This window comes from Podarcis muralis, chromosome 1 (genome assembly GCF_964188315.1).
Source record: "Podarcis muralis chromosome 1, rPodMur119.hap1.1, whole genome shotgun sequence".
In the NCBI taxonomy this organism is placed as follows: Eukaryota; Metazoa; Chordata; class Lepidosauria; order Squamata; family Lacertidae; genus Podarcis; species Podarcis muralis.
Genome location: NC_135655.1, coordinates 11,391,756 through 11,417,642, shown reverse-complemented (window position 1 = coordinate 11,417,642; position 25,887 = coordinate 11,391,756). Strand labels below are relative to the sequence as shown.

Sequence of the window (25,887 nt, the reverse complement as noted above, 5' to 3'; positions counted from 1 at the left end):
TGAAATGCCTCTTGGTAGTCGGAATACTGAGCTGGCAGAGCCATTGGGCTGGCCCAGTACAGCCATTCTTATTGAAAACTCAAACTAGATTTGAGCCTTACAGCTAGCGTGGCAGTCGCCACTGGTGGTGCTAAATTACATCTGCCCCGTTCTCATGTGCAGCGCAGCTGTGTGGGGCATGGGGTTTATTTCGAGCTGCTGACAGCTCATTACACAGGAGTTGGAAGGTGTCAGAGCAGCCCTGGAAGCCCAGTGCCGGTGCAAATCCCGCGCCAGCAGTATCCTCTGTTCCCCTGCAGCTATAGCTGTCACTTTGCATCACGCTGCCCATTTGCATCCATTTACGAAATAGCCCTGCCCCAAAGAGGAAGGCACTCATAGCTGAGCTTTAATGAGGATGGGAAACAGGCAGATGGGAAGACATCAGCCTCGGGGAAAGCATGTCTTGCAACAGATTCCTTACCAGGGGTAATAAGTTCTTCTGGGAGATCACCTGGCATCATCTAGATGCTCCAAGGGAAGCTGCAGGGCCAACTAACTTGGCCTCTTTAAAGCATAAGCTGGCCAGGAAGAAATAGCTATAAACAAAATCATCTCAAAACTCCGACATTCATTTTATTGACAGCAGAGACCAGAGGAGGAGTTAAGACAGCTGAATAGGCACATATATTTTAAATGCAGGAGATGCATCCAAATTTGAATATTGTGCCCACTTCCACAATAGACCTCCCCCCTAATATTTTATGCAACCTACAGATATATATATGTTTTCTAGGAAGCTTTGTATCCGAGGCAGTAATTAGCCACCAAATTTTGGAATAAAATTCAAACAAAGAACTAAATCACGCTACTGCAAACTGTCACAGCAAGACAAGAACCATTATTTTTTTTAAATCAACATGAAAAAATGTGGTGGGGGTGGGGAAGGCTTCAGCAAGCTTTTCACGTCAGCTAACAAAAAATCTGATCTTTAGGGGGGGAAAAGGAAGAACAGAAAAGAATAAGAGAATTCTAAGAAGCAAAGTTTGTTACTGAGGGCTGACTGGTGCCTTCACGTAATGGTGATTAAGCCACAATGGAGCTGCCAGCCAACATGTGGCCTGTGGAGGATGATTCATTCTGGCCCCACACGCTGAACTAAAAGTGAAAGCCCCAACATTACCTGAGTGTCAGAGAACTGTTAACAATCTATAGATACACCGTTCACTGAAGAGAGAAGGATTTAAATGAAGAATTGTGCTACCTTTTCCCCACACTGTTTACGGAGTTGGCCACATTCCGAGCCGCCAGAGATTTTCTTCTTGACAGTTTCTTGGTGCTGCTGCTGTCATCAGTGCTGTCATCGTCTTTCTTTGGTGAGCTACCTCCTTTGCTGTTGAGGTCCCTTAACACGTTATAATTAATTTTACTTGAAATCTTCTTCTGTTCCAACATCTTTTCAATTGCCTCTCCCGCTGTGCTGGCCTGGATCAGCTCCCGCTTCTTTGCAGACTTCTTGGGCTTAATTAAAACATAAACAGCAATTTTAGGGGGCAATCAGAATAATTTTACAGAGGCTGAAGAATGGGCTGCAGTTTAATCATCACTGCTCAGGTGGCAGCTGGCTGAGAGAGGAACTGATAGGTGGCACAGTTGCATCGGCACACTGCAAAAAATCCAAATCCTGAATAATGGAGCTCATTGAAGATCCTCTATTATTTTTGGCCCCTTAAGGACGCTGGGTTGCAATGCTTGTTTGAATAACTATCAAAATGCCCACCGCGTATGGGAACTAGCAAATATTTCTAAAAGAATGTACTTTCTCCACCATGCGAAGCCATGAATGCCAGGTGAAGCCAGAAAATTGAATGATCCTTTAGGTGAATTAAAGCTACATCAGTCCTGCTGATGGATAGCCACCTCTGTTTTGAGGTCCAGATTATTTTTTCCTGCCTTTTGACCACAATTAAGCAAATGGGTGAGAGTTCCAATAGTTGGGCCGAGACCAGAACCAGCTATGATGGCGATTACAGGATTGCCACCCTGCAGTTAAGACTATAAGCTCCTTGAGGTAGGGACTTGTTCTCTTTCACTCTGTAAAACATTGCCCACATCATCTCCAACACAGTAATTTTAAAATGTCAGCTCTCCCTCCTCTTTCTGCAATGTGTAGCAAAAGAAGCACACGTCACCACATCACTAGGTTCCCTCTGCTAACTCATGATAACCACTGGTGGTACAGGGAAGCACAATATGCCATAACTACACATTATGGAAAGAGGAGGGGATTCAATACAGAATCACCACTGTTGGGGAAAACCTGTGTGGCTACTGTGACATTTATTTCTGGCCACCGATTGTGGCTAAGTGCAGGGTCAAGTGGAGTCACAACATGAAGACAAACCCCCACATAGGGCTGGTCTGCACTTTCTATTTTATTTTATTATTTATTGAATTTATATACCGCCCTATACTCGCAGGTCTCAGGTCAGTTCACAGAATAAAATCAAAATACAAAACCACAAAGCACATAATCAAAATAAAAACAACAAATGCAGGAACATGCTACGCATTATAGGAAGTTGGCTGCAGAGTTCTCAGCCACCATACACTGAAAGTAATAAATGAACCAGCTTCACACGTGATATCCTGAATTTCCCCATTTCAAATATATGCATACAAGGAATGCATACTGGAAGCAACATGCCTGCAGAACTGCATGGGTATGACCAAAACTTCCAGTATTCCTCTGCTTAGTAGTCTGTATACTGAGCCATATCCAATCACAAAGGGAGGGTTTCCCATGTTTATAATGCATGGGAACCTGTTGAAGTGAGTTACGAAAGTTTTAACTGGTTGTGTGAATTGGCCCCTCATGCGTTCAGCTGTAATGTCTTTCTTGTCTCAAAAGCAATTTCATTTATTTTCCCAGGGGCATACTTTGTACAGCATTGGGTTTGTAGTAACGAGCGAGCATCTATAGCCCACCTGTGGTTTCCACGGAAGCAACTCATCAAAGCAGAACATGTGAGGGAAGGGAAAGGGCACGAGTGCAGTGCTTGCTCATTACATGGAAACTGGCCCACCCAACAACAACAGCAACAACAACCTGCTATCAATTGCTATTCATATGAATCCTGTCTGGTCCTTTTTGAACTGCATTAGCGGCATCTGATAGAACAACATTTAACAGGTCAACTGCACACAGCGTGTGAAAGCGGCAATATTAAATGCTCCTGCCTGTTGAATTTGTTGGGTGACTTCCTGGCATTACATGCAAAGGAAAACAATGGTTGCGATCCTGTACCTGATTTACCTGGGAATAAGTCCCATTCAACTGAAAATGTTTTTTTTCTAAATCATTTCATTGCTATCCAATAAAGACATGTCTGCTACCTATAGCACCTTCTAGAATCGCAGAATCGCAGCGTTGAAAGAGACCCCCACGGGTCATTTAGTCCAACCCCCTGCAATGCAGGAATCTCAGCTCAAGCATCCATGACAGATGGCCACCCAACCTCTGCTTAAAAACCTCCAAGGAAGGAGAGTCCACAACCTCTCATGGGAGTCCGTTCCACTGCCAAACGGCTCTTACTGTCAGAAAGGTCTTTCTGATGTTTAGGCGGAATCTCCTTTCTTGCAACTTGAAGCCATGGGTTCGAGTCCCACCCTCCAGAGCAGGAGAAAACAGCTTGTTTCCATGTGGCAGCCCTTGCGATATTTGTAAATGGCTATTATTTCTCCTCTCAGCCTCCTCTTTTCTGGGCTATACACACCCAGCTCCTTCAAGCGCTCCTCGTAAGGCTTGGTTTCCTTGAAAACGTTGAACGCCAAATAGATTTTTTAAAAAATTTAAACAATTTGGATAACTTTATGGTTTTAACTTTTGACAACTGGCATTTCTGCAAACGTTATCTATTTAGCTTACTCTTGAATTGCCTTCTTGTAATGGCCATTGGCTATGAACAATCAAAATATAACTAACTGACTGATTGACTGACAACATGACTTTGGAGACATACATAGATAGGATCGTGCTGTGAGTTGCTCTTTCCAACCTGCTTGCATTTCTCTTCAGTCATATTCCATTTTATCAGCCTCCTTCCTATGCTAAAGGCTGATAATATTTTTAGCTTGCAGCTCCTGGTTTCCACACGGGGAATATCACACATTCCTCCCCCAGGCTTTCCTTGCTGAAAATTCCCTACAATATGTAAGTCCTTTATTGCTGAAGTCTAGATTTTTTTCCCCCAGTCGCAGAGGATGGCTTTTGTTTTGTTTTGTTTTGTTTTAGTAAAAATAAAATATTAAGGAAGCATATTCTCACTAAAACTGCCCCGCCACCAGCAAAAGTAGGTACAAAGACTGAGTGCAAGCCAGAATGGAACATAAATACCAAGTAGAATTACAGCAAAAAGCTCAAGGGATACAGCAGCAGTTTAAGTAAAAGTAGAGAGCTGTGTTCGAGAGTTCCCGCAGGACTGCCACTCCACAGATCAGTGAAGGCAGCCAAGTGGAATACATGGAGTTGGAAACCTGCCTGTTAATGGGGTTGGGTTAATGCAAGCCTCTGAGAAATGGCGTGTGCTAGTCAAAGCAACAAGGACAGCTAGACGCATACTGCATTAAACCCAAAAGCTGCTCAGTCATGGGGGAATTAAGGACGATTTAAATGCAGCAATAGAAGCATAGGAAGCAGACTTGTTCTGAGTCAGACCACTGGCCCACTTAGCTCAGTACTACCTGCACTGACTGGCAGCAGCTCTCAGGGTTTTAGAAAGGAGCATCTTCCATCCCTGCTAGGCAGTGCCAGGAAGTGAAGCTGGGATGCAAAGCCCGAGTTCCATCAAATAAGTGACCCCCTTTCCTCTATATCAGGCTTCCTTAACCTCAGCCCTCCAGATGTTTTGAGACTACAGTTCCCACCATCCCTGACCACTGGTCCTGCTAGCTAGGGATCATGGGAGTTGTAGGCCAAAAACATCTGGAGGGCCGAGGTTGAGGAAGCCTGGTCTATATGCAAAACCACAAATGTGTAAAGCAGATAGGGGAATGAGATACACGATTTCTTAGCCGCAAAAGCCCTATGCCAGGGTCCGTCAGCATGCCCGCTAAGAAAGGACTTAGTAAATTTCCCCCTAAACATCCACAATATACAAAAGACGGCTTGCACTTCCTGCTCTGTTCCTGTCTGCACTGTCTCAGCCTCTCCTCTTGAATGGACGCTCACCCTTCCATTCATTCTAAAGAGAGGAGTGCTGGCTGGTGTGGGTGCCTTTGCCTCAAAATGTGGAATGTTACTATTATGGAATGTGGAATTTGTGTTTTTATATATTCTACTGCACATCAGCATTTGTTGGGATGTCAACTGCTTTGAGATTTCTTGAACTATAAAGCAGTGCAACTTCAATCAATTAATTAGAAGAGGGCTTTTCTGGGTCTCAGATGTTTCCCAAAAGCTTGCCTATCTAATGTCAGTTCACTGGCAACTGCTTGGGCAACATTTCTTTTGCTTCAAAAATAGCCTTCTTGCCTAGTAACCGAGACATGTGTTATATGTAGTCCATCAGGTTTTGACCACGTTATGTTGTCACTGCTACTGCCAAGGTAAGAACTGTTTTGATGGCAGCAACAAGAACAACAAGAACAACCCCTGAAGCTTCAGCAAATCCAGGATATGAAGAGGTTCACAATGGAGCACTTCCACCTGATGCCAGGCACAGGAAGTAAGGCAACACAAATATTTAGTGTGGTGGATGCATTCTCTCTGCACAGACATAATCCCTGAAAAGCCCTCCCAAAGATTTCCCTTTATAAAAAACTCCACAATGAAAACACGTTACATGAGCCCGGTCTTGGCTGGGGAGGGCAGGGTATAAATAAAAATTTATTATTATTATTATTCAGGTAAAACAAAAAAAAATTGGAGAACAAAGTGCTTAGATTACTTTCTTTCTTTCTTTTTAATGATCAGGAAGGTTTGAGTAAAAGATGATTAAAAAAATATTTACTCCTACAAGGTAAAAGAAGAAGAAAAGCAACTGTATGAATTTGAACAAAACAGAGTTTATATAAGCTTTTATATCACATCTCAGGGTTGTTTTTTCCAAGTCACGCAAGATTTTTCCTTTTCACCTATTGCAAAGCAGGGTTAGATTGACTAAAGAAGAACGCTCTTCTGGCAGTAAGAGGAGATATGATAGCCATTTACAAAGATCTCAAGGGCTGTCACGTGGAAGAGGAAACAAGCTGTTTTCTCCTGCTCTGGAGGCTAGGGCTCAAAGCAGTGGCTTCAAGTTACAAGAAAGGAGATTCCGACTCAACATCAGGAAGAACTTTCTGACAGTAAGAGCTGTTCAGCAGTGGAAAGATAACCCTTGGGAGGTTGTGGACTCTCCTTCCTTGTAGGCTTTTAAGCAGAGGTTGGATGGCCATCTGTCATGGATGCTTTAGCTGAGATTCCTGCACTGCAGGGGTTGGACTAGATGACTCTTGGGGTCTCTTCCGAATCTACAATTCTCTGAGTTAATCTTTGGGTTGCCCCTGTGCTTTCTAAATCAGCCTGGTCCAAAAGCATGGTGAATCTGAACTAAAATTGTCTATCCATGTACATTTTCAGACTGCTTATTCAAAAGAGTTTATTTACCTTATGTTCTTTATAAATCCCAAGCTCCTTCTCTTTCGCTATCCTTGCTTCTTTTTCTGGAAGAGGACACAAAAAAGTAGTATGAAAGCACAAGTATGGCTAGTATTATAGAAGACTATGAGTAGTTTTAATGACAACTTAACTAAGGGAACCCCATGTATGTCATTCTGAGTTTAGGGAAGCTTTTAATGTTTAATAGACTATTGCATTTTAATATTCTGTTGGAAGCCGCCCAGAGTGGCTGGGGAAACCCAGTCAGATGCGTGGGGTATAAATAATAAATTATATTATTATTATTATTATTATTATTATTATTATTATTATTATTATTATATCATGGAATAAAATAATTTTATATGTGCACAAAGAATTTCACAGTACTTTGCACAGTTGAAATTTTGAAAGCACACACAGAAAACTCTGCTTTAGAGCAGGGAAAAACTGGCTTCATGTTCCATTATCTACTTATAAAAAGAGCAACCCCAAATCCAAGTGACCCACTGGTATATGCTAAGCTGGTGAAGCAGGTGTGCATGTTTGGGATTTATTTAAAGTTAAGGCAGCCTCTCCTAACGTGACTACAACTCCCATCAGCCCCAGCCAGCACAAAGCATCCGGAGAGCAACAGGCTGGCGAAGAATGAGTTAAGGCATTGGTTATCATGATACTGCACTCTTTCTAATGCATATAAGAGGTGTTTGTTGGATCAGATTAAGGCCTAGTTCAGCACCAAGAAAATACTAAGTGATCTACTGGAGAAACGTGGCTGGTAAACCATAGTCTATTGCCTGTCCACCCCTGGCCTTTAAGTTAGAAAAGGGGGAAATTGATTTGAAAACCAGTTGTCTCATAAATCCCCCTACCAAACTGTCAAGCTCTGCACGGAATTCCTTTCAAGGAGGCAAACCTCATGTAATGGCTACAGGATTTGGGAGGGGATGGTAAACCAAAGTTCAAATCCCTAAGAAGTTATGAAACTCCTTGAGATGTATTGAGAAAGACAATTTTCTACCAGCCTAACTTGGGCCGGGGTCATTGTGAGGCTAAAACACTACTCAAAGCTCCTTGGAGGAATGATGGCATACACATGTAGCAAATGATCAAGTGCAATTTATATTTATATGACTTGAAGCCTTTTTGCATACATTGGCCCGGTTCAGATGCAATGCCAAACTATGTTTTAGTACAATATTCATGTGCCTTAAACTTGCATGATCCCACCCCCTCCTCTGGAGCAGCCATGAAAGAAGATCAGAAGTTTTCGCTTCTGTTTCTAAACTAAACACAGTTCCCCATTACATCCAAACTTCAGGAACTCTAGCTGGTTTAAACTATGCTTTGAAAATAACCCATGATCTTAAGTCTCAATTTGATCCTGGCTTGTTTCCCCCCCCCCCATCCCCACTCACCCCAGGTTTTGTTAGTGTCCACCAATCCTGACTCATCTGAACAAAATAGAGCTTAAGCTAACTAGAGTTCATTGAGTTTGGATGGAACAAGGAACTGTGGTTTTAGACAATGGATGCTTAGCACAGCTTTCCCTTAGCTGTGGCCAGAGGAGAAGACAGGAGGGGGAGCTTCAAGTGCACTGCTGCTCATGCATGCAAGCAAAACCAAGAGTTCAGCACAGCATCTGGACTGGACTATTATCTCAGAAACCCTATCATCAAGGATGTAAAGCACGGCACTATGATTATATTACAAACAACTGGTTGGTTTTGCTGCAATAGCCTAACATAGCTACCCCTCCGGAAACAAGTTTATCTGAAATCATCTTGCTTGCTTGCAGCTCGCTCTTAGTCATGCCACAATATGCCACAACCAGCGTTGGTTTCATTTTCATCCTGCCCTTCATCCTGAGAGCTTAAGGTACAGGGTGCACCCCTATATATTTATCCTCCCTTGTGGGGCAGGCTAGACAATGAGAGAGTAGCAACCTCCCAAGATCAGCCAGTAAGCTTTGTAGCTGCATTGGGATTCTCCCCCTCCCCAGTCCTAACTGGATCCCCGATCGACGACACCAACCTTCCCCTAGCTGGTGTTCTCCAGATGTTTTAGACTGGCTAGACCAGATGGGAGATGTCGTCCAAAACATCTGGAGGGCATCAGGTTGGGGAAGGCTGCACTATACCACGCTGGTTGCTAAGGCACTGTTAGAAACCCTGTTGAAAGGCAACAGAATTAGGTCTACAATGAAGTGATTAATCACAGTTGAATGTTTTCAGCCTCAAGACTTCACTACATGACTCACCCGAAAGAGACTTCCATTCATTTGGCTTACCCTTTTGTTCCTTCAGATAATCTGCATTCTCCCTCATCCAGAGTTCTGCTTTTATTTTGGCTTCGGAATCATTAAGTATATACTAGAGACCAAAAGAAATAAAGGTAAGTGTTTTGGTTTTGTTGTTCTTCAGCAGCAGACATAGGAACTCTGCCCATCAGCTGCTGCCCACTCCATCACCTCCTCGTTTCTACCTCTCCTCCGTTGACCTGGCTGGGGCTTCTACGTGACGGAGAGGAGAGAAAGAGGCATCGGTGTGTGGCAAAGAGCAGAAGGGAAAGCAAGGCAGCAGAGAGGCAGGTTATAGAATGAGATAGGTGAAGAAGGATTGGGGGTGTGGAGAAAGGAGAAGCCACCAAAGGAGATCCAGTTGGTAGACAATCTTGAAAAGAGGACCAAGGGAGGGAAGGGAGGAGACAACACTCATCAGAGCTCCTGAGGGCTCCCCGATACCAGCACTGTGGTCACCACAAAGTGGACTTTCATTAAATGAACTATTTACAGTTGAATGTATGGAGGAGATACTCTTGCGGGTACCACAGAGCCGTCTAAATCCACCCCTCCTCCTTCCACAACACATATTTAAAGTGCAACACTCTACCAACAAGGAAGTACCTCGTCCCGGAGCACCTAGAAGCATTTCTTGAACTTGGGTCCCCAGCTGTTGTTGGACTACAACTCCCATCACTCTTGACCACTGGTCTGGCTAGCTAGGGATGATGGGAGTTGTAGTCCAACAACAGCTGGGGACCCAAGTTTGAGCAACACTGACCCTACAGCCAGCCATAGCATGCCTTAAAAAGAAAAAAAGTTGCAGCGTTTGCCTCTCTTGAGATCATTTTGATAACACACTACAAGCATTGTGATTTTGTAAAAATCTGGTCATTCTTGCAGACAACCACTAAATGTTATGCCAGTGATCTGTATCTGTAATCTACACCTGACATTGTGTGGGTTTCTCATCACTGTTGCTCTAATGTCTTGCTATTGGTGCTGGTACCACCAATTAAAATTAAAATAATAATCTAAGCGATTATGGCATGCATCGTCAGCAGAATAAAGCAGATATTTTTGATTCCCGGTAAAACAAAATGCATACTGCATGCAGAGACAATTTTATTGGTGGCGGGGGCAGAGTAAGAAAGAGGAAGCATTCTTACCATATCTATTTCACTGTCGTCAATTCCACTTAGATCTAATTCACCATCTCCAGTATTTTCATCTAAATAGAAGCAACAGAAATTTTAATTAGGGTGTGCATTCATTCCAAATCAACTCCGATTCAAACCCTGGCTTTAATCATCTCGGAAGTGCGGTCTTTCTGATAACTGGTTTGCTAACAAAGCAATCTTTCACAAGATGGGGCCCGTCCAAATTAAAAAGGGGGAGAAATGAGGTTTTCCTAACGACACTCTCCTATTGTTGCTGTTTCTTGTGTGAACACAATTTGTCACTGAAGTTAATTAGAGAGAAGACACCAAAAGGGCATGGCCCCCGCCCCCACCTTGGCTCCTTGCGAATCACCGATAATATGATTCAATGGCAAACACTCAATTAAATACAAAATGATGGAATCAGAGGTTAGGAACTTTAAAAATTCCTCCAAGTCAAGGACATGCAACATTTGAACAGCTGCTGCCCTGCCCCATGTGACTGGCAAATACTAGCGCAAATGCAGCCCAATCACAACATCTGCTTCGTGTCTTGCTGAACATACATGTGTGTGTGACACAGTTGTAAGATACCTAGGTAGGAGGCCAGCAGCTGAGAAGGAGCACTTGACTGAAGCCCCATCTGCGCTATAATTTAAAGCACTCTCATCCCACATTAAACAGTCATGGCTTCCCGCAAAGCATCCTGGGAACTGTAGTTTGTCAAGGGTGCTGAGAGGTGTTAGGAGACCCCTATTCCCCTTACAGACCTACAACTACAGGGGGGAAACACAGACCCACAACACTCAATCCTTGGAAGTGAAGAAAGCATAATAAGCTCTGGTCAACACTGCCAATTCTCAGAAGCATTGAACTACCTGCCCGCAGACTGTATTGCCGGAGTGGTGCATGTTCTAGTTATCTCCCGCTTGGACTACTGCAATGCGCTCTATGTGGGGCTACCTTTGAAGGTGACCTGGAAACTACAACTAATCCAGAATGCGGCAGCTGGACTGGTGACTGGGAGTGGCCGCTGAGACCATATAACACCATATAACCCAGAAGGCAGAGCTAGGCCCATAGATTTATTTCTTTTTACCAACTTTGAGTGAGCTCAGATATCCACTCACCAAGTGCTAGCTTTCTGCAATGTGCACGCAACAGCTTGGTGAATTGTTCACCCAAAATATCCTGCTAAGGAGCAGGAATTCCTCTGCCCAATGCTTTTTCTGTGGTTGACTGGAAATGCAGGGAAGCGAAGGAGTGGGACAATTCCACTGACTAGTTTGAAGATTAAGACAGACAACCTGCCCAATGAATATAGCAACATCCCATCATTTGTTTATTGCATTTGTATCCCACACTTCCTCCAAATTGTTCAGAGAAATACAGGATGCTGCCTTATACCGCATTAGATTGCGCATCTTAGTCAGTCCTTTCTATTCTGACCGGCAGTGGCTGCAGGGTCTCAGGCAGAGGGCACACTAAGAGATTCCAGGGACTGAGCCTGGGACATCCTGCAAACAAAGCACAGGCTCTTACCATTGAGCTATGGCTCCTTCCCAGCTATGGTACCTCCACAGACGTACACAGTTCTCTCTTAATTGCATTTCAGCTTCACAATGCCCCTGAGAGCTAGGCTGGGCTAAGAGAGGGTGACTGGTCCAATGTCACTCAGTTTGGAAAGTGGTGATATAAACCCCCATCTTAGCCAAGCGTTCTACACACTCTTGTCTTTGAAGCACCGAAGTGACCTCCCCGGGGTGCAAGACTGGGCAGCGTGTATGGAGGACCTGGGCTGCCCAAATCTCCCCTCCCCCTTGGATTCACTGATGTGGTCCAAAGGAAAGCAGAGCAATACGTTTGGCAGCAGCTTGGCTGCAGGAGTTGCCGGAGGGAGGTGTACAAGGTGCCATTCAACCGCCTTAGGGACTGCACTCTGGATTTGTGTAGGGTTTACTCCTTAGCCTTTTATTCTCCTGAAAATGTTCTGCATGACAGCAGGTAGGGATTGCTCCTGGGGGTTTAGTCCCAAAGCCTTTCTCATGAATGACTATAGCCGCAAGGCAGCGGAGGTTTAGGATCAGAGTTTTCACCAATCAGTAGCTACCCGAGTCTTCTTCTTTCCCCCACTTTTTGAAGATGGGGACAAAAATTGCCTCCTTGCAGCCCACTTTTTCTCCAAGAATTCTCGAAGGTTACAAGAGTTACCTAAGTATAAATTCTCGCTTAAGGACAAAAGAAGTGCTTTATTGAACCAGTTCAAGGTCCCCCTAATCTGACATGCTATGCAAGAATCTCAGCAACCAGCAGGCAGAAGAGGGTGGCCTACCAGTGGGGCCACTAGCAACCTTCTGCCTACTCTTGTTTAAAGTCATTATTCAAAAATTAATAGGCAAACCATATGCTGATTAGGGAATGCTTTCTGCAGCACTGAATTCAGTTTTTTGGGTCATTTACATTTCTTCATCCCCGCTCCCCACACACAAAAAAAGTTAATTTAACCGGTTTGAGCTTTGGGGTATATTTTCCTACTCTAATCCTCCCAAATTTATTCTTAGCGTTTTGTAGAACAGAAAAGGGGAAAGTGCCTGAAACACACACAAATCCTTAATATGCCAGTTTGAAAATTAGGCCATTTCCATGCGCTGTGGAACAGTTTTTATGTCAACACTTTAATTTTAAACTAATTTTGGAATTTGGTGCCAGTTGTTTCCTCCATCAGTGGCAGGCAGAGAGAAGTCATTTGCCAACTGCCAAATTGCAGGAAAAGGATCTAAGAGGAAGTGATCCGAAATAAGCATGACTTATATCGGAGAGAAGATGTATAGGGAGTAATTGATGGCTCCTGGTCCTGCTTGCAAATAGCCACTCTTCAGACTGTCTGACAGGCATTCATTACGTGCAAAGATTTGCTGAGAACGCGCGGGGCATCCAAGCTCCCAGGTTTTATGTCCCCTCTAAACAAAACTGTTTTGTTATAAAATAAACATCCACTGTAATGCTCAAATTTGAGAAAGGAAAAACAGCTGTTCTGATGCACCACAGCAAACTCCGCTGCAATCATCGCCGAAACCAGCTGAACTGCCCTAACTGCTGAGCATGACCATCTGTTGTCCATTAAACAGCTTGCTCCAGAGGCAGAGAGAGAGAAAAAGGAGCTCCTGACTCTTGGCTCTTTGTCAGCCGGGGGGGGGGGGGGAGGGACCCCCTTTCGGCTCAACTTTTCCAAAGAGTTTCTGAACAATATTCTCATATTTAATAAAAAAAATGTCTGAAACGGCGTATTCCATAAACACAGATGTGACCACCCTTTGGCCCACGATCTTAAAACAGCAGGTCTGAATGGTTTTGATGTGGTTCCTTGCAAGTTTCGACTTTCTTCTTCTTCTTTTCCTTCCAGAGGAAGTCAAAGCCTGCAGGGTACAGGTAAATAACAGGCTTCTGGATTTTTAAAGGAGGTAACGCTTTAGGCTATTAATTCTGTAAGCAGATCAGAGAGCGCCTTTATGGTTAAACAAGGGCAAGGAGCAACAAGCGAACCCACCACCACCTTCCCTGCCCATTCTAATCTCTCCAGCGTAACTAGCACCTTCTGTGGCTTTCGACCAAGTCTCCAAGTCAATTACAGTCCTGAAACTTAAAAGCGCCTGCCATGCCCTTTGCAGCCGCCACCTCCCCCTCCCCCTGCCCCAGGCCTTCTGAAGATAAGCACAAGGGTTGCAAAAGAAGGGGAAGGGGGTGCTCAGTGCAGGAGCATATGTTTTGCTTGTAAAAAGTGCTAGGTTCAATCCTTCGTATCTGTGGTCAGAATTTCAGATAGGAGGAGGGCAAGGAAAGACCTCCACCAAAGAGCTTCGAGAGCTAGTAACAGTCAGGGATCAATAACCTTGCCTTAGATTGATCAGTTGTGTAGTTCACTGCAAGGGCAGTTTCACATACCTGTTGCTTTTGGATTGGGCTTTGTAAAACTATGTTTGGAACAACTACATTTCTACCTGTCTGTTGACCATTCAGATCTTCATCATCTAAAGCTCTGCTCAGAAGCCCTCCTTCTAGAGAAATTAGAAAACTAATAGGAAAAAGCAAGGGTTTCTAAGGAGCAGCACCAAAGCTCTGGAATGACCTCTGGGAGGGAGTACACCCTGAAAACCTGTTTTCTCTGGGAATTAGTTCTCTGGCTTTTTATCACCAGACTAGGACTTGATAACACTATTGATTCTGTGGTTTTATATTGTCTGCCCTTTAAAAAATAGATTTCTAGCAGTTTTACAGCTCTTAATCATATGCGGCATGGCTGGGCACCTGCCAACGTTTTCCTTTCTGCAGAGGGCACATTGACACCATAGGAAGATGCGGAGACACATCTAATTTCCCAACAGGAGAACTGCTTGCCATACACCAGTCCTATAGGAAGCTACACTGGGAATGCCAGCTTGCATTGAAGGTGTGGAGTACAAGACCGTTCCAGAGGCCCTTGTGATGAGTCTCTAGGGCAATCATTCATTGCCCTGTAGGAACATTGTCTGACCGCACACAAGAATGGCATCCTCCATAGCTAACATTTCCTACTGTGAAATGGGAAATTGTCCCAGAGGCCTGTGCAGTAAGTATCACAGTGGCCTCTAATGCGAGCTCCCATTTTCTGATGGAAACGGCAGCAGAAGATGACCCTCTCTCACTCCTTTTAGGCCTCCTTCACCTGACAAGGCTAAACGCTCGGCTCCACCCTGCCCACCTGGAAATGAGAGCTCAACCCAGAGTCTTCAGGCAATCTCCTCATTTTCCTTGTTGGGTGCTGGCAGAGGAGACCAGCAAAGCAGGGGGCATGGGGAAGGTTGCAAAATCCAGCTCTTTCTTCTTGTGCAGAATCTGGGGTTACCTTGGCACAAAACGTATTTGCAAAGAGCACAAGAGTTCCCGATGCAAGGCTCATAAGCATGTGACCAGCTGCAAAAGATTTAAAGAGGGATGTGCTGGGGCAGACACAGACCACAGGCAAGGCGCAGCCAAAGTTAAGCCCATTTAAGCCCCACTGATTCCGGCAGAGTGTGTGTGCTTAAAACTCTCCCACTGAAAGCTTAAGAGGGCTGGACTGAGCCCTACATCTTAAGTATTGCATACTGCTACTTGCAGTGGAAGAAGTCGTGACTTTTTGTCTTTAGCTTTAAAAGAATGCATTGATTTGAGATTATACTTTGAAAGAGGCGCTGATGACATCACAGCCTTAAGGACGTTTCTTATTTCTCTGACAGAAGGACAAAACTATGTCCAAATAAGAGGATTTCCTTAGAACCAGCCACTAAGTGAATTGCAGGGAATCCTCTGAAGCCTGTACAGTTAAGAACACTTCAATTTTACTGAACCAGGCTATTAAATAAGTACTATGCTATAAAACAAAAACGATTTGTGCTGTATGGTTCCATGGTGGTTAATTTTTTAAAACGCTTTAGCACAGATGTCAAGAACTTCAATGCAACAATAATTATTGGGTTTGCAAATGAAACAGAAATGTTGTAGATTTCCACTGCATGATCCAAACTATGGATTTTAACCTTGGAAAATCAATTGGGCTATTCATAAATAAGCACTTTCATGCCAAGACATAAACCAAACATGAGATCTAAGCCACAAACACTAACGTAAACCAAATGCACGATGAACAGCTATTTGCCTCACCACCCTTGTCCATTCTCAAACCACTATCGGTCTATAAAATCAGCTGCCAACATTCTGTTGCACTTTAAGAAACAGAATGGATTCTTCATATGCAGATGAGGAATTCCTGAAGGTTCCCAAGGTGGGGGCAGCCGTCTTCATTGTTCGCAAGCTGGGTGCCATTTTGAATCGAGGTGGCAGACCAAAATGTGACTTTGGAGTGACTTCACCTATTTTAGTCCAAACTCACTTACAATACTTCTTGGTTTCCTAAACATCCCAGGCAGCGCTGGGCACTCCCCACTGGTCAGTCTGTAAAATGAGCCACTACCCTTCTCTTGCTATTCAAGAAATAGCATGGATTCCTCATATGCAGAGGACGGGATGGCGATATGTATATAGCAGCAAGATTGACCCTCAGTGACAGGAGGGAGGGGTCACCAGAGGCAGAATATGAATTTAACACCAACCCCAATGGTGTCTGTGGAGCAAACACCTTATTTTCTACCCTACCAGTGAAATAATAAGAATGTTCTTTTCTCGTACTCCGCCCATCTGACTGGGTTGCCCCAACTACTCTGGGCAGCTTCCAACAAAGTATAAAGGAACACATGGAAACATCAAACATTAAAAGCTTTCCATACATCCATATGCAGTGGGGGTAAATGTCTGCACCTGGGAACTCTGTTGTACCAACAGCAATATCCCTAGCAATGGGCAGATGATGAAACTAGACATTAAACATAGTTCTAGATCAGTGTTTCCCAAATTTGGGTTTCCAGCTGTTTTTGTAGTCCAAAAACAGCTGGAGACTCAACTTTGGGAAGCATTGTTCTAGACATACATAATAGAGGCAAATATGTCTTGCATTATGCCCCTTTCTCTCTTTCTCTGTGTGTATGTGTGTGGAGCCACAAGTGGTTATGATTTGGAGTAGAGAAGGAGTTATGCTCCACTCCCTCCTTGCTTTTTAAATTATGATTGCCCTCGCAAGTGATTATTTCCCCAACAGTTGCACATATCTACCTGTAAGTTTTTGAATTATGGTGCTGGAGGAGACTCTTGAGAGTCCCATGAACTGCAAGAAGATCAAACCTATCCATTCTTAAGGAAATCAGCCCTGAGTGCTCACTGGAAGGACAGATCCTGAAGCTGAGACTCCAATACTTTGGCTACCTCATGAGAAGAGAAGACTCCCTGGAAAAGACCCTGATGTTGGGAAAGATGGAGGGCACAAGGAGAAGGGGACGACTGAAGACGAGATGGTTGGATAGTGTTCTCAAAGCTACCAGCATGAGTTTGACTAAACTGCGGGAGGCAGTGGAAGACAGGAGTGCCTGGCGTGCTCTGGTCCATGGGGTCACGAAGAGTCGGACATGACTAAACGACTAAACAACAACAACCTGTAAGTTCTGCCTACCAGGGATCTATAAATGAAGCCCTTTGCCCACAGGCATAATGATAGGATAGGATGTAGCACCAATCTTTGAGCTGCCTCTCTTTGTCACACTCCAGCCCAGTCTTCCTAAACCAGGTGCTCTCCAGATGTTTGGACTACAAGTCCATGGTCAGGCTGGCTGGAACTGATGGGAGTTGCAGTCTAAGATGGTAGGAGGGTACTTGGGTGGAGAAAGCTGCTCTAGCAAAACTGGGACACCATCACACCAGCGAATCACATTTCCTGATGGTAGACCTTTCTAGGTATGCAGGTCCCACAGGATGAATAACATGGAGCATGTGAGGTGACAGCTGTCCTGATAAAAGTATCACTCCAAATGCTGAAAGCAAGGTTTCAAGTTACACAGAACAATTTTTCAGGCTTGGCTGAAAACGGGTAGGGATGATGGGAGGAATTAAAGAGATGATCAGACATGCCCAGGCTCTCTCTCTCCCACTCCACCATGTGGGGTTTAAAACAAAGGAGGGTTTAAAAACATGAATTGTGTTAACTGGATTACAAACAGTCTGACCTTGCCAAAGGGATTAGGTTACACAGCACACCCTCAGGAATAAGGCAGCGAAAATGTCAACGAGATGCACAGAAGGAGGTTGCTAGCAAGGAAGTGCGAAGGAATTAGATTTTGAGGCATTTCCCCATCTCCAGTCCTATTCTGGTCTCTCAAGAATCCCCGTCAGTTTCTTTCTGCTGCCAGATTTTGCCGTCAAGGCTTCCCACAGAAGCCAGGGAGAAAGGAGAAATGGCTGATTCAGCATTTGACACCTTCCAGGGTGGCTTCTGCAGTCAGCGTGGCTTTTAGGCTTGGTCATGCTGCGGTACAAAAAAGGGCCTGCGACCCATAATGGTGGTATGGGGGCCTTCACTTGGCTGGGCTTTCAGGCAAGCATATGAGCGCACTTATGGCCACACCATCTCTTCCAGATGTTGTAGACGGCGCTTTCGTTTGTAGGCTTGTGCTCCTGCAATTCCAGGCTCTAATTGTGGAGCTGGAAATCAAACCACCCAAAAGAAAAATTTATACAACAAAACGTTTTCTGCTTACCATGTTTTAAAAAAAGAAAAGAAATGTCGGTTCTGTGAAGTATCTTACATATAACAGAGCCCAACTTCTGTTGTTAAAATGAAACATGTATTGTAAGTCCGTGGTAGCTTCCTTTCTGGGGCTAACAACACCTTAGGGAGCAATTTTGTTGTTGCAGAGGCTTGGGGGAAAGAGTTAAACCCCAAGGTCCCAGTTAAGGACCCTCACCCCCCGCCCCACGGCTGCTGTTTAAAGGAAAAAAACAAACGTGACAAATGCCATTATGAATTAAACATCACATCTGTTCTGGCCTTTAACAATATAAGCCCCAAAGCTGCAACACTAGAACTTTTGCAAAGCTGTTCAAACTTACTTGCTGCCGCTGCTGCCGCTGCCTCCTGAATACCCCAGTGAAGCCCAAAGCATGTGTTTTATTTCTGTTTGATGTCCTGTTTTAAATTATGGCCTCAGCAGTAATGAGGCAATGCAAGGCTTTTCAGTGGTACTTTGGACAGCTCCATGCAGGGCTCAGGCTGGAGGTCTCATAAGAGTGGAGTTCATATGTTGTTTCAGCAGCAGTAGTCCTCAGGCTGAGCCTTAAACAGGAGCTTCAGCTCCAGGTCAGTAGCTAGCTCTGCCTTCTGTGAGAGGAGCCCTTTCATTTTAAAGGGCCCAGCCTGCTTTGTTGTTATTTAGTTGTTTAGTCGTGTCCGACTCTTCGTGACCCCATGGACCAGAGCACACCAGCCTGCTTTAGCATGCTTTCAAACTGCTAGGTTGGCAGGAGCTGGGACAGAGCAATGGGAGCTCACCCCATTGCGGGGATGTGAACCACGACCTTCTGATCAACAAGCCCAAGAGGCTCAGTGGTTTTCAATCACTGCACCACCCGCAACCCAACTAGAGTATACTATGTTGTCTGCCCCTGCCTGATGTTTCAAGATACACTGAGGTTCATGTGTGACATCCATTTTCAAAACTCAGACGTGAGTCCATCTAGCCTAGTACTGTCTACTCCAGTCTTTTCTAACCTGGTCCTTCCAGATGCAGTGGACTACAACTCCCATCAGCCCCAGCCAGCATGGTCAACAAAATGGCCATGGTTTAATAAAAGCTTTATTGTCAATGTACAACCTGTGTACAATGAAATTAACCGAGCCCCCCCCCCCCCCCACACACACACTCAATCTCATTGCACTCTGTGTGGTTGTCACACAACACACCAACCCCGAAAGTCAGTTGCACTAAATTATTTTCCGTTCAGCAGCCTAACAGCCCACGGATAGAAACTGTTTTTTAGCCTGTTGGTACGACTGATTATACTTCTATAATTCCTGCCCAAGGGTAGAAGATTAAAGAGGTGCTGGCCGGGGTGTGAATCATCCCTGATAATTTTTCTCGCTCTCCTAAAGCAACAATCCCTTGCAATGTCATCTAGCGAGCTCAGGGGGCAGCCCGTGGTATCATGTGCTGTGTTCACCACCCTCTGTAAAGACTTTCTGTTCGTGGCTGTCAAGCCAACGTACCACACTGTGATAACAATATGAGAGGACACTTTCTATTGTGGACTGGTAGAAGGAGGTCATCAATTGTCGTTTAACATTGTTCTTTTGCAAGACCCTGAGAAAATGGAGTCTCTGTTGGGCCTTCCTAAGCACCTGAGTTATATTGTTTCTCGAAGTGAGCTCTTCACTAAGGTAAGGTTTATGGGGATTGTAGTCCAAAACATCAGAAGAACGGCAGGTTATAAGATGCTGGTTTATTCTAACTATCAGCAGGTCTCCAAGGCCACAAGCAGAGTTCTTTCTGCTACCTGAGATCCTTTTAACCGAATATACCAGGGAATGAGCCATAGGCTTTTTGTGGGCAAAGCATGTCTATGACAGAACAGGATGTGTTTGCTGCAAAAAATACCAGTGAAACACTAAAAGCACAATAGCCATCCCTTTGACATTGGATATCCAGAATGAGCAAGCTCAGTTTAAAATATTGCATCACTTCTGAAAGATGCTCAGGCTTGGGTTCTAGCTAGCCTCAGTAGGAAGATAATGCCATACATGCAAATGCCAGTACATTGACAACATTTGTTATGCATTTAGGCTATTTTTAGCTCACTTTTCAAATCGGATTAATTCCAAAAGTGGGGCACAATGAACAATGCAAATAAAATCATAAATGCAACAAGGAAATAGCAGAGGGGTAAGATAAAAATCAAGAATCAACATTAAAAGCAGTATTGTAGATAGAAGAGAGGAGATTATCTCTTATCAATCTAGGCTTTTAAGGCTAGAGAAAGCATGCTGGCTTCTTAAAACTGTCCATTTACGCAGGGCTGGACAGAAGCTGGCTCTACATGCACCAAGTCAAACAGAAGCTGCTTAGCCTACCTGCCATTTATTAACACACCTGTTTCATAGTCCCAGGAGTTTGTAAAGCTAATGAAACCTTTAACATTATAGAGCAAGACATGGCCTGTGGCTAATTTCGTTTTTACTCTATTTAAGATCTTTCTTGCCAGAAATCATAATTATATCCTCAGATCAGGCTTTATGCACTAGGCCAGGGGAAGGCAAACTAAGGCCCGGGGGCCGGATGTGGCCCAATTGCCTTCTCAATGCGGTGCGTGGATGGTCAATCCGTGTGTTTTTACATGAGTAGAATGTGTGCTTTTATTTAAAATGCATCTCTGGGTTATTTGTGGGGCATAGGAATTTGTTCATTTCCCCCCCCCCAATATAGCCCGGCCCCCCACAAGGTCTGAGGGTCGGTGGACCAGCCCACGGCTGAAAAAAGTTGCTGACCCCTGCACTAGGCATCTCCTTAGCACCACTTTTAAAAGGCAAGCTGAAGGTCAAAACAGCCCTATGACTCACCAAATGCAAAAAGAGAAAATGAGATTCAGCCCAGCTATTACATCTTCTGTCATGTACCCATTTTATCTTGAAATGTGTGTGTGTATGAGAGAACTAGAAAGTCCCCACCACCACACACACATGCAATTATTAAAATAAAGAGTGTCCCCATGGGCACACTACTGGCAACCTAAGCAGCAAATTGGTACAATTCTACCATGGAAACAAATCAGAAAGATTTAACTACACAAACTTTCATGTCTTCTAACTTGCATCTTGCTGTGTACTTCTTACTTGGCTTTTCTCTTGAATCAATCAATCATTAGTATTTGTAGCCAGATCCCCATTTGAACCTGCCCACCCCCCACCCCTACCAATTACTCTCGTTTCCAGGTGCACGTTTGCAAAAGTGAATGTGCTCTTTCATGAACCCTCGGGGGGGGGGGGGAGCATGGGGAGAGTTGTAGTAGACAAGTGCTATAGACAAGACGTAAGAAAAGCCTGCTGGATAACGCCAACATCTTTATTGAGCTGTCCTGGTCAGTCACCACCAGTTCAGACCCCATCAGCACATATGTGAAATTAAGATTACTTTTGCCCTAACAGGCATCACTCGACACTTGCTTCCGTTCAACAGTGATTGCCATTTTACCACCCATTCACTCCGTTTGGAGAGGTCCTTTGGGGCATTTTTTAAAGGTGGCAACCATTTCTCCCCACGAAAAGCTCCAAAACGATGCTGCACTGAGAAAAGCAAAGGGTGGCCATTGATGTTGACTCTGCTGCCGCCGCTATCACTGATAGCAACAAAAATGTTAGGAAGGAAGGAAGGAAGGAAGGAAGGAAGGAAGGAAGGAAGGAAGGAGCATCAAAAAAATGTGAGGGCCATAATGAAACAAACAAAACACAGAACAAAATAGGCTTCCGGCAACAAAAGCAAATAGAATCTCAAACTGGAAAAAACTTCATTGCCCTTCCATATATTTTGGACACTTGACTCCCTGGGAGAAGCAGAGGGATGCTAAAGGACAGGGAATGGGCTGTGTGGCAGAAGGTACACAGGTAGGGGTGTGAAAAGGAGACAAAGAGGACTTCCTGTTCCTTACAAGGGTCCCCCACATGTCAAAGCCTGCTCAGTGGCTCAACTGTGCAAGACAGACAGAAATAAAAGTGGTACAGAAGGAGCATTTCCAATTATTTTCCTAAGAACAACTGAGGCCTCAGTAGTAAAACAAGGACATGCTGTACTTGTTTTTAAAAGCTTAGAAATGCTATATATCCATGACTTCCCAGGTTGCTAGATAGCTTATTGGAAGGAAAGATTTCCTTCCAGCGTAAACACTAAGCCTTTGTGACATGCAGACCCCCAGCATACGAGCGCCAGTGTATTCAGGCGGGCCAAGCGAGGTGGGCCTCAAAAGTCGCTGCAAAGGATAGACTAACCAAAAGCTGTCACAAAAAAGCGAGTCCGACAGTGATGCATTTAGGCACAGACGAAATAAAGCAGGACCGAGTCAACTGACCTCTGCTGGCAAAGAGAGCCGGGAAATTAATGACTCGGAGGAGAAGTTGGCCTTTGTTCCAAAAAGGCTTTATAAGTCAATGCACAAGCATCTTACAAGCAAACCAAAACTTGACAGGTAGCCAGTACAGCCGGGCCAGGCTTGGGCAGGAAGGGAGAGGGGGAGGGAAGGCAGCTGAGCCAAAAATAAAACAGCCTGCGATTGCCAAACTCATAAAAGCATTACAAGGATCTGTTTGTGAGGCCACAAAAACACAGCTCAGAATCTCTGCACAAGGAAAGGTTTAATTCTGGAAATATTTCTCAGGCGCTCAGGCTTTGCCCCACATAACCGAAGGGCACGGCTGCGCCGGCAAAAGAAGATTTCGCCACCGACAGAGGGGGCGGAATGGGGAGAAGCTCCACGACACTCGCGCCAAACGCATACAATCACATGCTTGTGTTTGGCTCCCATAAATCCACTCTTCTGCCGCCCTAACAGGTTGTGTTGTAAAGGGACAAATAATCTCTCTTCACTGAGGAAGGTGGAAGTTGTGTACTTTTGCTCTTCTTCGTGGCAACTGTGCTGCGCCAAGTTCTGTGGGGCATTTTGTTCTCTGAGCTATTTAACATCGACATAAACTGCTGGGATGGGTCCTTTCCTGTTGCCTCGGCCTCTTCCCTCGCTCCACTTAGTTTATCAGTTCAAGTGTCATAGAATGTGGGGGTACAGAAGAGTGGGGTGCAACGGGTTAGGGTTGAACAGAATGGAGTGCAGTTCTTGTGGGTGGGAGGCTTTGCTCGGTCAAAAGGAAACGAGATGGGAATAATGAAGCTGGTAAATGAGTGTTGCTGCTTTGGTCTGTGAAAGTATTTCGGAGAAGCAACACCAGCGTTTAGTCAAGCATCCCCAACCTTCAGCCCTCCAGATGTTTTGGACTACAATTCCCATCATCCCTGACCACTGGTACTGTTAGCTAGGGATCATAGGAGTTGTAGGCCAAACCATCTGGAGGGCCGCAGGTTGAGGATGCCTGGTTTAGGTAAAGGTCTTACCAGAATTTAGGACTCTCTAATCTGTGTCCAACACACTAACCACTGGGTTACGCTATCAATCCTCAAAGGAAGAGTTCCCAAAGCACAGTTGCTTAGCCACAGCTGCGCAGCAGGCTGCCAAAAAGGCCGGGTACAAACGGTAGTGAAAAATAATAATTGAAGAATAAATAAGCAGTTTTGCAACTTGGTGAGCATTACAGCTGTGTAGCACTCCAGAGAAGCGAGATTTCCCCAGCAGAATGTGTGAAGGAGTGCTGTTACTTCCATTAACTCAGCAACAAACTTTTACCACAGTTATTACGTGGCGGACAGAGTTGTAAATTAATATTTTCCCCTCCCCGTTCCCGACAATCTGAATTCATTCATGGTAACTGTGCAGAAGCCCTCTCTTATTTATTTGTGTGATCACAGTTTTAAAAACAGGATATAAGAGAATGTGGCATTCTTTCTGATTCGTTTGAAACAAAGCTTGACTTCTTGTGCAGAACCTGGGCTTTTTTCTAGCTTTACCTTCCTCTGGATTATTTAACTGTGGAAATTATTCCCCATATGGCATCATGATTCTGAAAATGCCCCTATTTGCCCTTTCCTTTTGTTACTAAATCAGTAGGTTGCCCTCTTAAGTTCTGCCATTTTATTTATTTATTTATTTATTTTGTATTTTAAGCGGAAGGAAACTTGCCTTGTAATAAGAGAAGTGCTAAGGTCGCTGTGGCCATTTGCAGCACATATTTGCAATCTAAACATATCAAGATGAAACTGATCTTATCGGTCAGTGCCTAGAAATGGAGTAAAAAAATTTTTGGATTGCTTACGTAGTTAGTGGTTTGGCAGTACTACAAGGAAGCATGAGTGCAGGGTACACATGGTCGGGGACACAATCCATCAAGTACCGTTCTTGTGGCAAACCGCACACACACAGAGACACCCAGCATTCTTGCAAGAGGATCGGAGCTGGTGGAATGGATATGTTGAATGCCAGAAGCATATGGACAACCCAGTTTTGAAAAGCAACCAAGCATGTCAGCTGGGTGAAAGTATCACGCTGGAAGCCTGTAAGAATTCCTGAACCAATGTTTTGACAGTGGAACAGTCTCCCTCGGGAAGTTGTGGACTCTCCTTCCTTGGAGGGTTTTAAGCAGAGGTTGGGTGGCCATCTTTCATGGATGCTTCAGCAGTGATTCCTGAAATGCAGGGGGTTGGACTAGATGACCAGTGGGTCCTTTCCAACTCTACGATTCTATGAAAGGCGGAGTGTTAAGTGGGGATGCAGTATTGAAATCACCCCATAGTTCTGTTGTTGTTTAGTCGTATAGTCGTGTCCGACTCTTCGTGACCCCATGGACCAGAGCACACCAGGCACTCCTGTCTTCCACTGCCTCCCGCAGTTTGGTCAAACTCATGCTGGTAGCTTCGAGAACACTATCCAACCATCTCGTCCTCTGTCGTCCCCTTCTCCTTGTGTCCTCCATCTTTCCCAACATCAGGGTCTTTTCCAGGGAGTCTTCTCTTCTCATGAGGTGGCCAACGTATTGGAGCCTCAGCTTCAGGATCTGTCCTTCCAGTGAGCACTCAGGGCTGATTTCATTCAGAATGGATAGGCTGGATCTTCTTGCAGTCCATGCGACTCTCAAGAGTCTCCTCCAGCACCAGAATTCAAAAGCATCAATTCTTTGGCGATCAGCCTTCTTTATGGTCCAGCTCTCACTTCCATACATCATAGCTTTTACTATACGGACCTTTCTTTCCAAAAGGAAAGAATGGTGAGGAAACCAGCCAAGAGAGCCTCCTCTTTACATCAACAGGTCAGAACAGGTTGGCTGATACTTCCCGATTACTATAAAGGCCTCCAGATCAGCTAGAAATCCTCGCTGCTCAGGCTAGCAAGCAAGATTAACCTGGAAGCTTTCAGGCTGTTTGTGGCTTCCTCCCTGTGTATTTTTTCCATCCTGAACTCCACAAGAGCCACATTTGACAAAGAACGAGAGAGAAAAGCTCTGGGGTGCACATGCCATAAGTCTGCAACAACTGCCTAGCTAGGTCAACAGCCGCAGACTCCAAAATACAACAGAAAACTACATCTGTATTTTAATGCACAATTTCTCCCATAACAGCTATGCTAACTGAGCCACATTTACCCAAATGCCTTCCCTTGTAAGGTTTCTCTTTATGTTTGATTTTGTTTTTTGGTGTGTTTTTTTAAAGAAGAGGTCTCATTTTAAAATGCCAATAGGTAGATTCTGGATGATCGAGGCTATTCGTTTAAGGAGAATCGTTTCAAGA

General features: G+C 44.5%; 1 protein-coding gene across 3 annotated transcripts in view; it reads right to left on the bottom strand.

The window, feature by feature from the left end:
• The window catches only part of BRF1 (BRF1 general transcription factor IIIB subunit), a 195,972-nt gene that overhangs the window by 51,986 nt on the left and 118,099 nt on the right, over positions 1-25,887 (bottom strand). For all 3 annotated transcript variants that reach the window (XM_028744966.2, XM_028744875.2, XM_028745043.2), the window contains 4 exons: positions 10,067-10,128; positions 8,907-8,988; positions 6,626-6,681; positions 1,244-1,500 (listed from right to left, as the gene is read on the bottom strand). In XM_028744966.2, coding sequence (XP_028600799.2) covers positions 1,244-1,500; positions 6,626-6,681; positions 8,907-8,988; positions 10,067-10,128 — 457 coding nt within the window. The remainder of the gene's footprint in view (positions 1-1,243; positions 1,501-6,625; positions 6,682-8,906; positions 8,989-10,066; positions 10,129-25,887) is intronic.